Source organism: Cyprinodon variegatus, unplaced genomic scaffold, assembly GCF_000732505.1.
Source record: "Cyprinodon variegatus isolate N-32 unplaced genomic scaffold, C_variegatus-1.0 Scaffold1408, whole genome shotgun sequence".
NCBI classification, from domain to species: Eukaryota; Metazoa; Chordata; class Actinopteri; order Cyprinodontiformes; family Cyprinodontidae; genus Cyprinodon; species Cyprinodon variegatus.
In genome coordinates, this window is record NW_015151861.1 from 150,714 (window position 1) to 162,975 (window position 12,262).

A 12,262-nucleotide genomic window follows, 5' to 3' on the forward strand; every position below is an offset into this window, starting at 1 on the left:
GCTTTATTTGATCCACAGAACAATGAACCAGTCCCACAGCATGATTCGGCCACCACCGAGCAGTTACCATTTCCACACTTCAGGAGGAATACTTTTCATAGTTTTTTTGTAAATAACTCAGCCTTTGACTCATCTGACCATAACAGTTGGGTCTTCATGTAGACAGCTGCAAATTTCATTTGACCTTTGACCTTAAAGGTGTACAGACGTGTCTATTTTCATAAGAGATTTGATTGCTTTCCAATATTAACAAGCCTAGTTGTGTCCAATTTTAAGTCCTGGGGCTCTTCTATGACACACAGCCCCACAGCATGATACCGCCACTGCCTTGCTTTCCGAATAGCACACTGAGTTTGGGATCATTGTCATGTTCGAGCGCCTAGCTGTGTTGATTTTTGATACTGAATCAAAAATCATTGAAACAACTCCACAGCATGATGCCTCTGCTACCGTACCTGATACCTTGACACCCTTTAATGAACATCTTTGTCTAATTGGACTATGAAACCAATCAGCAGAGCCCAGTTTCTTCTACTGGAGTAGAGGTTCCAGTCAGGGTTGGCATCCTCTCTTTCTAAGGTTTTACTTGGGATGGTGAATCTAGTGAACCAACAAGCTCAAGTTAAAGGTTAACTATAGCTAAACAAGTTTTAAAAAAATTTGAGATCTTGAAAACTGAACTTTAAGTCAAGCAGGTTAGATTCAACATCTTTAGAATTCCAAAAGTTAATTTACAGCCTTGCAACAGTGTCCACCATATAAAGTGTTTTAGGTGTCGCTGGAATCATTCAGTTTAAGACATCAAATTTGATTTAAAAAGATATATTTAAGAGGTGTATCCAATAGATTTTTACTCAGTAATTCTGTTTTATATTTTATTTCTAGAACATACATGCGCCTTTTCCTGTCAGCACTGTTTTACAAAAACAAAAGTAAACCTATAGAAGAAATTTTAAATTGAATAAATAACTAAAGAAATGACACGATAATGATAACTTTTTTTTTTTTTTATCAAAGCACACTCATAACCTTTATCTGATTTTTATTGAAGTTACTAGAAATAAATAAAAAAAAGAAGAAAATAATGAGCTTTAATTATTGATAGTGCTTCACAAATGTTTTGAAAATGCAAATAACGACTTAAAACGTCTCTGGATTATCGTCCCACCTGGCAGGCTGCTGTTGACCAGCTCCATGTACTTCTCCATGGACGTCAGGGCCTTGTACCCGGCACAGTTAATGGAAGCCTTCGGATGCAGCCCTCTGTCACTGGACTGCAGAGCAAACATGGCGTTAAACTCAAGAGCCCAGTTCTTCACAACTGATGTGCTTTCATCATCCACCTACCGCTTTGCTCTCGTGGAGCTCGATGGTGTAGCTGTTTGGCACGGAGACAAAACGGTTCCTCCACTTCCGATTCTCCTCCAAGTATTGAAACAAATTCCCAGAGAAGATGCTGCGACCTGCCAGAGGATCCTGGAAAAAACAAATCCAACGGCCTCACTCTCAAATCAGCATCTAGATTAATAGATGTGGTTCTTTTAGCTTTGTAATTTACATACATTGAGGATTTCTTTTAGCTTACAAGCATCTGAAAGCTTGATCAGGAATTCTCTAACAGTAATGGGAGGAGAGTTTGAACTAAAGGTGTTTACAAAGGGATATGCACCACCCTGGGTTTGTGTGCAGATTTCCTTTCTTGGATCAAATAATTCCCAATAAGAAGAGAAGGAAGGTTCTTATGCTACAAAGCAGATTCTTAAAGTTTTATTTTCAGCAGTAAAGGGAATAAAGGTATTTTAAAAACAATAAACTAAGACTAGCGCTTTTCTGATGGATTTTCCAGACTAGATTAGATTCCTCTTTGGCTTTTCTTTGAAAATCCTATATATGAAAAGTGATCATTAAAAATTGAACAAAAAAGTAGGATTTTTCATGCATTTGAGGAAACATTATCTCTGCTTCAGACTCAAATCTGCTTTACTTTCCCTACTTTTCTGGAAAAGCTTAATGCACTGCAAAAACGATCTAAAAATAGTATTCACCCTTAATTTGAGCAGGTTAATGAGATAGTTTGCCAATGGAATGTGTAATTTTACTTTTAAAATAAGATAATTAGATAATATGCACTTGAAATAAGACGATGCAATTGTGTTTTCATATTTTAAGTGTTAATTGTCTTGTTCCGATGGCAAAATGTCTCTTTTACCTCCTCAATTCAAGAACAAATGCACTTATTTTAAGAAAAAATGACTTATCTAGATTTAGATTTTTTTTGCAGTGTGTTCACGATTTTCATTAAAGACACACTAAATAACAGAATAAAAAGCAAACAGTAAGCTATTGTCCCAGATAAGCTCGTAGAGTTTTTCAACTCTGGTCCTCGAGGCACGCCTCCCTGCATGTTTTAAATGTTTCCCAGCTTTCACACACCTCATATAAACTGATAGCAGATTAACAAACTTTGCTGAACTGGAATCGACTGAATCAGGTGAGCTAAAGCAGAGAAACACCTAAAACAGGCAGGGCAGTGTGCAGGCAGGACCAAGGTTGAAAAACACTGCAGAAAGTTAACAGTAATGCCTGCAAAAATAAAGTTTGAGAGGTTTTGCTGCACTTAAATTAAAATACAGAGACTCTTCCAATAGTTATTTGTTCAATTTATACCAGGCAAATAAAAGTGAATGCATTTAGGTTTAACAAATAATGACTCAGCTAATTACTGCACCCCACCATGGCAGCCCTCTGCTCCCTGAGGGGATGGGTTATGAATCCAGAAATCTTGGGGAAACAGGGTACTCATATTTTTAGAGGTTTCCTCTAATTAACCTCTATAGAAAATATTCTACAGGTAGTTTAAAACACAAATAAAAACAACAGTCCGTCTTTAAAACATATCCATGATCTCTCCCAGCACACCCTGCTGCCTTCATTTGTGTAAAAAAACTAATCTTACAGTTATCTTTCCCCAAACAGTAACTGTTAGGAGAGAATCTGGCTCTATATTTTTGTCCGGATGTTTTTCCATCTATACCAAATATTCCAAAACTGTTGAATTTGTTAGTAAAAGCAGAAACAATGTAAATCTTTTAATGTAAATGTAAATCCCTTTACTGTCTAACAATGGGGAAATTCACTCTCTGTATTTAACCCATCCCCATTGGGAGCAGTGGGCTGCCATTGTGTGGCGCCTGGGGAGCAGTGTGGGGGTTAAGGGTCTTGCTCAGGAGCCCAGAGTGCAGGCTGTGGGAATCAAACTGGTACTTGCAACCTTTTCAGAGCACAAGCGCACTGCTTTTACAAATAGAGATGCCCATAACCATTTAATTTTATTTGTATAGCAACCAATTTATACCAAAGTCGTCTGTGTTTGTATGTTCAGCTCTACCCAGTTAATAAGTTATAGTCCATTCTTTTGATTTTAAGTCATATTAGATGGAGAGCATTTGTTTTAATGCTTGCCACAGATTATGAATTATATCACCAGCTTGGAATATGTCAATCTATAACACTTACTGATCTTATGTTGTAGCTCTGGGAAGGTTATCTCCCAACTCCTAAAAAATACTGCCATCATGATGTTTTACTGTAAATGGAGACTTCAGTTTCTAGTTTTCCAACAGGTTTTAGAAGAAGGCCAAAGAGCTCAGATATGGTGTCTTCTCCCACGTTTAAGGTGTCTCCTTCAGACTTCTTATGATTTTCTCTCAACACTCTCTTTCTAATTACTCTCTCTTCCTTAAAGTCCAGCTTTTGTGAAAATAGGTTGAAATTCCGCCTGAACTCTCACAATATGTTGCATTTTTTTTCTGCGAACTGTTCAGATGGTTTCAGCTGCAGGGTAAAAACTTGCCTTTCTGTGCAGCAGCTGCGGTTGCGTCCCGCCTCCTCCTTCTATCTCAAAGCGAACGGCATTGAAAAGGGCGACGGCGTACTGCTTCTCGTACAGATCCTCAAACTGTGTCATCACATCCCTGGTCCGAGCTGCAGGAGAGAGAGACAAAGAGGGTCAGGAAACCTGGCATCATTCAGTGATTTATTCTATTTTCTATTATGCACAATTTTAGAATATTCTGTACCTGTTGAAAAAGAAGGTGAAGTGAACATTTTGTGATAAAGTTTAAAAACCAGATGAAAAATCCAACTTTTTGTCATTCTACCAGTAAGAGCATATTTAACTTTTCTTTTAAAATGTTTTTGATATTAGCTGCTTTAAAAGCCCAGCTTCTCGGGTCCCCTCACTATCTTTGGCAGGTCCACATTGTCAGACACATTTTAGGTGAACTTTTTTACATGTCAAAAAGTTTAGCTTAATATTGAGCTTTTCAAAATTGATTTATTCAGCTAGTCTAAAAAGTAAATTGTAGCAGAATCTGAATGTTTTTAAGGAACCTAGATTGTGAAAGCCCATTAGTAACAGATTGGACGATGTTCTGCATCATCACAGTAAAGAAATCCAAAGAATCACAGGATGAATGAAGCTTTTCACTGCGGTAAGCAACTTAGAGCAGGACTCTGGCATGTTTATGGAAGCATCATGACAGGAAGGAGGGAGCAGGGCTGCAGAGGGAGAGCAGGAAGGAAAACGCTGACAGGACAGGATGGACACTGTGGGAATGTGTAGGAGACGGGGACAGGGACGCACAGGCTTATTAAAAATACACCAGCTGAGAGACGGACGAGATGGGAGGATAAATCAGAGGACGGAGAGGAAGCAGAAACAGGTGAAGAAAGAGCATCTGCTGAAAGAGACAAGGATCCAGAAGAAAAGTTTTGCCATTAACGGCCAGTGATGATGAGTCTTTAACTTCATTTGAGAGAAAACAGAATGGCTTTTAATTCAGTCACATTGTGGGGTCTTTGAGCACTAACATGTTTTCACGTCACTGAATCTAAACTTTGCTTGGGTCTGACCTTTGATGGCTATAGGAAAGGTCTTGCTTAAGGACCCAGAGTCTGAGGTGTCTTCCAACCTCGCTAGAATGTAAATCTTCTGTTCTCTGAGCCCTAGGAAAGCAATTAATCTATCTTATATAAGATGTCCTTTAAAATGTGCATTTTGTTTTCTCTGAGTTGAGGCTGATGATGATTGTTTTGTCGCTAAAAAGAAAATTAGCTTGAAGTTAAAATCCTAACAGGAGCTGAATGTTGGATGTTGTTCTTCAACATCTTTTGTTAAGAGAAGAGTTCATTTAGTTCCTTTATTAGCAAAGCAGCCTCACCACCCAAACTTATGGATCTCTTTTAGTTTTAAACAATGAACTCTGATGTTCAGTGAGTTTTTGCTTATATTGTGACATTCTGGATGAGCCATTGATGTTCTTTTTGAGTAATTTTAGAAGGCCAATTTTTCCTGTGAAGGTTCATAACAGTTTTTAATGTTCTCTTTATTGTGGATGACAATGATTTAACTATGAGATGGTTTAGCTCAGCTATAATTGGGTTATGCAGCAGTAGGACAAGAATCCAAAGGACACCAGAAAGTCCAGCTCTGAATATCTTTAAAAAGAGAATTAGACATTGCTGGAGTCAAATATGGTTGGTTCTCATCTTCCTTTTTGGAATAGGCAAATATTCTTCACCTCCTTTCCCGCTTCTTTGATAATATCCTTTGTTTGGTGAAGAATTAATCACCAAAAAGCAATGAAAATACCACTCTGTAATGTTGCAGAAAGTGAAATAAAAATAGCTATGACTTAAGATGTTTCAATCTGAATGCTGATCTCCAACATATCAGCGCCGGGTCCTAACTGTAGATGTTTGCCTCTGTTGAGTCGATGCTAACTAAATTCTGCAGCAGGTAGGTGCTGGTTAAAGCTGTTTCCTCTTCACTGATGCAGAAAGTTGGTACCTTCCAGCAGACGTCCTGCTGGGCCAAAGTCAGCAAACTGGAATGCTTTAAATAGGCTTCTGGGTGCATGGAAACAAAGATTAGAAGGTGAAAAAATAAAACGAAAACACTTTATTCTTCTGTTTTTAACCTGAAAGCACTTATTAGGTCTGATATAAAATATTTCCTTTGTTGAGAGCTGAGGCCTGGATCCCAATACTCCTCAAGGTTTTAAATTTTAGCTATTTATTAAATGCAGATCCAAGCTGCAAACATCTGATGAGTTTTTACAGATGTTTTGTTGTTATAAAGACAGAAAAATGTAGAAGAAACTCTGTTGTGATGGTTTATCAGGAGACATGAAGGCTGCTGACTAAGAACGATTTCAAGCAGGGTTTATTTTTCTGCAGGAAAAAGTGATTTTAGTGTCTGAGGTCAGACTGTGGTGAAGGAGACGAGGAAACAGGTGGCCTATCTAATATAATCCAGTTTTGTTTTACATGACAGGGACCCTGATTCAGACAGAGTGGGAAGACAAGCTTAAGCTCCTTACTGAATCCTTCAGTATTCTAAAAATATTTCCATTTATTGTTCTGTATTTCCACAGATAGAGAAAGTTTTTGCATTTAAAGTTATGATCTCATGGCTTATATGGTTGGTAATCCACCAGTGACTGTTGACATAACACAGCTACACGCAGTTTAAAATTTGCATAACTCTCTGTGTGTTGCATTTGTATGCAGCAGACGGTTAATGCTGGACAAAAGTAATCAAACATCCCTTTTATTTTAGATTAAGTCAGGCTTCCCTGCTGTTTTTCAAAGAAAGCATCTTACCCCTCAAATGCTTTACATTTGACCACATTGCAGTAATTTAGAATCACTTTTTATAGCATATAAGTCTGAAAATCCTTTAAACTTCTGAACAGAAACAACGTGCGACGATGATCCTAGTCTATTTGACATCGTCTACACTGTTATTTGTTGTGTATGGTTTATAATTATTAAAGTTTCAATTCTGTTGTGGAAATCCACTTTTTTTGGGTGTTACGATAGTAACATGTTATCTGTTTTTGTTGCATCCATACAATAACAAATACAGTGAGACTGGATGAAAACAAAGTTTCTCATTTTGCAACAGTTTGTCAAATGGATTTAGGTTTGGACTTTGACTAGGCCACTTTAGTATTTATGTGTTTTAAACAGACCAAAACACAACATGATAAAGATAAAGATTCTGGTAAGAGACACGACTCACAGCTTAAATACAAACTACTTTTATTTGATGTGTTGAGAGATCGGTCTGTGGTTCATTCTGGCTGCCAACAAGCGAAAGAGAGAGCAAGTCTTCAGATATATATATGAGTATGTGTCTCCACATGTTTAAACGTTCCTTCAACAACTTTGAAAGAGCTTCAGAAAGTCTGAGGAACTTTGGATCTACACCGCTTTGAAAGAAAGAGACAGAATCTGACTGCTTGAATAGAAAGAATATAGATTTTAAGGATGACCTAAGACTTTTGTACGGTTCCATGCAGAGAAACAGAGGACATCAGCGATGCAAAGTCATCCAAGGACATGTAATAACATACATGAACACAAATGGTTACTTTAGGTTCAAAGGAGGACAAGCTGTTTGCTGCTCTGTTGTGGTTTCACACGAGCAAACAAAGGAGATGGACAGAGAGACGGCGCTGAGGGAGGGCCTGTAATACCGCCAGTTTTAACTCTGACATGTCTTTACCTGCTGCACCTCATTATCCTCCCCCCCTCTGACTGCTCCCTTCATGTGCTGCACCCATAACTCAGAAAACATTACTCTATTCCAGGTAGCCCAGCAGAAAAATAGCTGCTCTGTTTTTGGTGAAACTGCAAAGGTAACTGAATAGATTCCTCAAAATGTATCAGGATGATAAAAAAGGTTAAACCTCTCCTTACATGATCCATTTTTGGGTTTTGAGAGTCATTTTGAGGGATTTTAAACCAACCTTCAGGTCAGGCATCAGGTTTAGATGATGTTTAGGTTAGTGGAGTTAGAGAAGGTGGGAGAACCTCTGGGTAACCCATTAGAAATTACAGATTTTGTTTGGGATCTTTATATTCTTGCAGAAACTTTAGTCTTTTTCAGGTTAAACTCTCTGACACACAATGAGACGCTTTAGTTCTGTTTTATTGCTCTGTGATTAAATGCAGCCAAGTTAAATAAAAAGCATTTAAATAACAGCAGAATGAGACTAAATTATGGACTTTTGTGAAAAATATCCCTCCCACAGTTCTGCTTTGTCTCCTGGCAGAGATGTTGTTTAGATGGAGGTAAATTTCCATCACACATTTTTGAGCAGAGGCTAAAAATGTTAAAATTGTCTCATCTAATGTGTTAGAATACGCCATGGGTTGGTATAAAACAGTAAAAGCAGAATCCTGGTGAATTGTGTGTAATTTTTATGTTTGTGCAGAAGTTTTACCTTCTGACGGAGGTGGGACCGGCTCACTACTTTCCAAGTCACAAGTTTTAAAGTCTTAATGGTCAAGTTAAGACACGAGTCAGACTGCTCAACTTGAGTCATAAGTCTGGGCTAACAGGTCCCACGTAAAGTCCAAATCAAAAATAATTCATACTGAGCTATTCCTGAAACATGAGGAAACAAATTATATGGACACTTTTATTTTGCTTTAATATGAGCCTTAACTCATTTGAAGTAAAGACGCTTTACTGTAAATCTTTTCTAATGTAACTAAGCCATAATCTAAATTGGTGACTCGAGTCAAGCCATCAATTTAAAGTCGCCACCTCTGCCTTCCTCCTGCAACTTGAGCCCAAAGCATGACTAGCACACTGCTAAACTTACAGACTATACTTTTTCCCTTAACAGTGATTCATCAACACTGGCAGAAACTCCCTGTTCTAACTTTAACTGGTGATCAGTGGGTCTAAAACTAAAAACATTGATCTTTAGACTCTTCAAATATTCAAAACTTGTTCTTTGATGCCCTGTTTTGAGTTGCGAATAAAATGATGCATTTAATAGTCAGTTATTGTTGTGTTTGACTACTGAATTAAAAACATTTGGTTTGTAAACATGTGGTTAGGACATCTTTACTCATGAACACATGATTTCTTTACGTTAAACATTCTTTAGAGATTATGTCCAAGATTTTCTCTTTAGATGTTTATATCAACAAGTTTACGATATAAACATTCTAATTTTGCTGATCATAACAGGAGCTCAAACAATGATGGGTCAGCTGCCACTCTAAGAAGCTTGGCCAATCAGCTAACAATCGTCTAGAGCGCCGCCCATGATCGTTGTCATAGGGTTATCTACCAAAAGGAAAATTGACACTTTTCCTGTAAAATAAATAAATAAAATCAGCAGATGTTAGAGAAAAGTCTGATAAAGATTAGAAAAATAGTTTTAATTGTATAAAAAGTCATAATTTTCTAATCTATTTTGCCCCCATAAACATAAATAAAGCAAATTCCCTATTTGTTAATGTTTAATTTAATTGCAAATTGAGGGTAATGTGTTGAATCAGCCAATAAAGCTATGATGAATACATCTCTAGATAATAAATTAATATTGATTCAAGACAAATATGTTGTCTTGAATCAACAATGTTGCTTCAGAGAAAAATTGGGTTTGTTTAAGGGTTTGATTTAAAGTTTTCAAGCAACAAAGCAGGACATATTTATTGATTGCCTGCTCAATAAAACATAAGTATAAAAAAAGTCCACTAATTATTTCTGAAACCTTGAATGGTCTAACATAATTTCTTTACAGCAAAGGTTATACTTTCTGAATATTTGAAGAATATTTGCTTGAAAGAAGTCAGTAAAGTATCCGCTGTTTATTGGGAAAAGGTTTATCGCATCAATGTAAAGCAATGGAAACAATACTTAAATGAAGAAAGGAACTCAGAAATGAATCAACATTAAATTACTAAAATCTAGTCTCTATGTTTAACTAACATAGATGGATGATGCTCCATTATTTTCTAAATCTAAAATAATAGATCTACAAATAATTGGCCTATAAACATGAAACCATAAATGTCTATAATAGCTCTGTTGCAGCATAAATACGGTCAGATTACAACCATCTTCATGAGGTTTTACTGGGATGTTTTAAAGTGGTAAACCAACACTTATTCAATCCCCTTTATTTTCTGAAAAAAAAAAAATACATTAATAATTCATTTAAACAACATGTGGTGTGAATTTAAAATTAACCTGCTTATTAATACTTTGTAGAACCGCCTATTATTTCAGCTACAGTACTACTCAATACCACATTTGGTTCTTATCAAATACTAAAAAGACTACTTAGAGTCTGATAGGTTTTTATTTATTAAGAGTTTGTTTCAAGTTTACAGCTTTGCATTATAATATTGATTCAAATGAATGTTGTCAGGTGAAATTATCAGGCATCATGGATATATATTTTTACTTTTTCTGGGTTTCACTTACATTCTGTTTTTTTTAAACACCCCTTTTTGCTGTGAAGTCTTAGTCTGTGCTGGGGGGCACAACTATAACATAAAATACTCTAAACTTCTTTAAAAAAAAAAAGTTTTGCTCAAAATGTTCTGTTTGATTTAGATCTGGATTTTGATTCGACCATTCTGACCAACGAAAAGACTTTAATCTAAACTCTTCAATCGTAGCTTGAGGGTTTAGGGTGGTTATCCCACAGGAAGGTGAACTTACGCTCTCATATCCACACAATAACAGTTTCTCTTTCAACAGAGTTCCCCACCTGAGCAGTGAATTTCTGCAGCTCCCCCAGATTCCCCATGAGGATCTTGGCTGCTCTCTTATTAGTACTCTCCTTAGCCAGCCTGCCAGTGGAGGTCAGAGGTGCAAAACTACTCTCTTATACGTTCAGTTTCCTGCAGCCTTTGAGCCTGAGTCTAAAGAGTTGTTAGGAGGATATTTGATTCAGGTTTTGTTTTTTGGCACATGAGACTTTTTTGAGTTCTCAAGAGGTTTAACATTTTTGGTTTGGGTCACTGACCAAGTTTTGGGTTTTTAGGTCCCCTCATTCAATATCACATAAAATCCAAATAAGTATGTAATGGTTTGTTGTAACATGACAAACTTGGAAAAGCGTAAAAGTTATGAGGCTCAGTATGCAGCTTGTAGGTTTTAGATTGTTTTAGACAACAAAAACATTTCAACAAAGACGCTCTTCCCTTTTTTTCCATTCCACACAAAGGAGCATTTATTTTATGGCTTCACAAAAGCAACAAACAAAAAGAATCGCCTGAAATTTAAGGATCCAAAACCTTCTTCTCTAAGTACCACCAGGGAAACACAAACACAACCAGAAATGTTTGGAGAGCAGAAATGTAAAGCATTCCAACTACACATGCACAGTCCTATGGTAAAATCCTTCTAGTAATTACTGGACTAAACCACAGGTTCCTGAAAGTGTCCCTGCTCCTCTGACTCGTTCTGCCTCCATGCTTTGCTGGAATAATCGCAGAGAGGAGGACATTTCTCTGTGGGAGGCTGCTCAGACTCCAATAACAAGCAGTCCCAAACTTAGACAAACATGTTCCCCCGTCTTTTAGAAACCTGCTTATTATCCCAGAAAAAATACTAGGACTTTATTCAAACTCTTAAAATGCAAGAAAAGGGACATTTGTCACACTTTTATGTTAGGGGATTAGACATATTAAACTTTAAACTCCTATGAATCCAACAAAGCAGCATCAAATACATAATTTTGCCATTAAACTCTTAGTCTGTTCTAATTTAGAAGCTTCTAACCTGAGATCATCTCCCTTCTGCCCTCATCCAGGTGAGAGGAAACCACGTCTCCCATGGTGACAGGAGATCCTCAGAGTATCCCAGCTGTAGTAACTCCCAGGTCAGACTTCCAAGACTCCAACGCCCTGCAGGGAATTCTGCTTCAGGCTCCTACTCAGGATGGTGCTGCTTTGGCTGCCCTCCTGTTTTGCTCCAAAAAACCCAGAGAGAGAGAGGAAAGAGGAGGAGTAGGAGGTGAACACTGCTCTCTTTCACAGCAAAGCAACAGGACACACCCTCTGGGAGTCATCACTGGTCCAACGTGTTCAGTTGGCCATGCCAAAGGTGTGGCCTCCACCAGGAGAGCCTGGTAACACTTCACTCAGTTTCTTATTACTTGTTTGAAGTCATTTGAGTTTAGATAAAGAAATATAAAGTATTGGTTTTAAAATATTTTTTCTCAGATATGATGATTAGATTCATGTTCCCTGACTTTAAGTTGCCACATTTTGTTAATATTGTGTTGAAGTTTCCTTAGTATGGATAAGAAAACTGAAAGCATACCTGCTGTTGGGACTTTCTAAAAGCATGTTACTGCTGCCCCCTTGTGGAAAGATTCAGGACTACACAGGTTTCAAAAATGCTCATATAGGTAAGTCATAAAAAATTGCACACAATAGC

At 37.3% G+C, this 12,262-nt stretch overlaps 1 protein-coding gene across 1 annotated transcript in view; it reads right to left on the bottom strand.

Moving 5' to 3' along the window:
* Nucleotides 1-11,847, bottom strand: part of LOC107103270 (niban-like protein 1) — a 33,136-nt gene extending 21,289 nt beyond the window's left edge. The window contains exons 1-4 of the mRNA XM_015402912.1: nucleotides 11,603-11,847; nucleotides 3,854-3,984; nucleotides 1,348-1,476; nucleotides 1,169-1,274 (exon numbers count right to left, since the gene is read on the bottom strand). Of these exons, the coding sequence (XP_015258398.1) occupies nucleotides 1,169-1,274; nucleotides 1,348-1,476; nucleotides 3,854-3,984; nucleotides 11,603-11,657 (421 nt within the window). The 5' untranslated portion in view covers nucleotides 11,658-11,847. The remainder of the gene's footprint in view (nucleotides 1-1,168; nucleotides 1,275-1,347; nucleotides 1,477-3,853; nucleotides 3,985-11,602) is intronic.
* Between the last annotated feature and the right edge of the window lie 415 nt (nucleotides 11,848-12,262).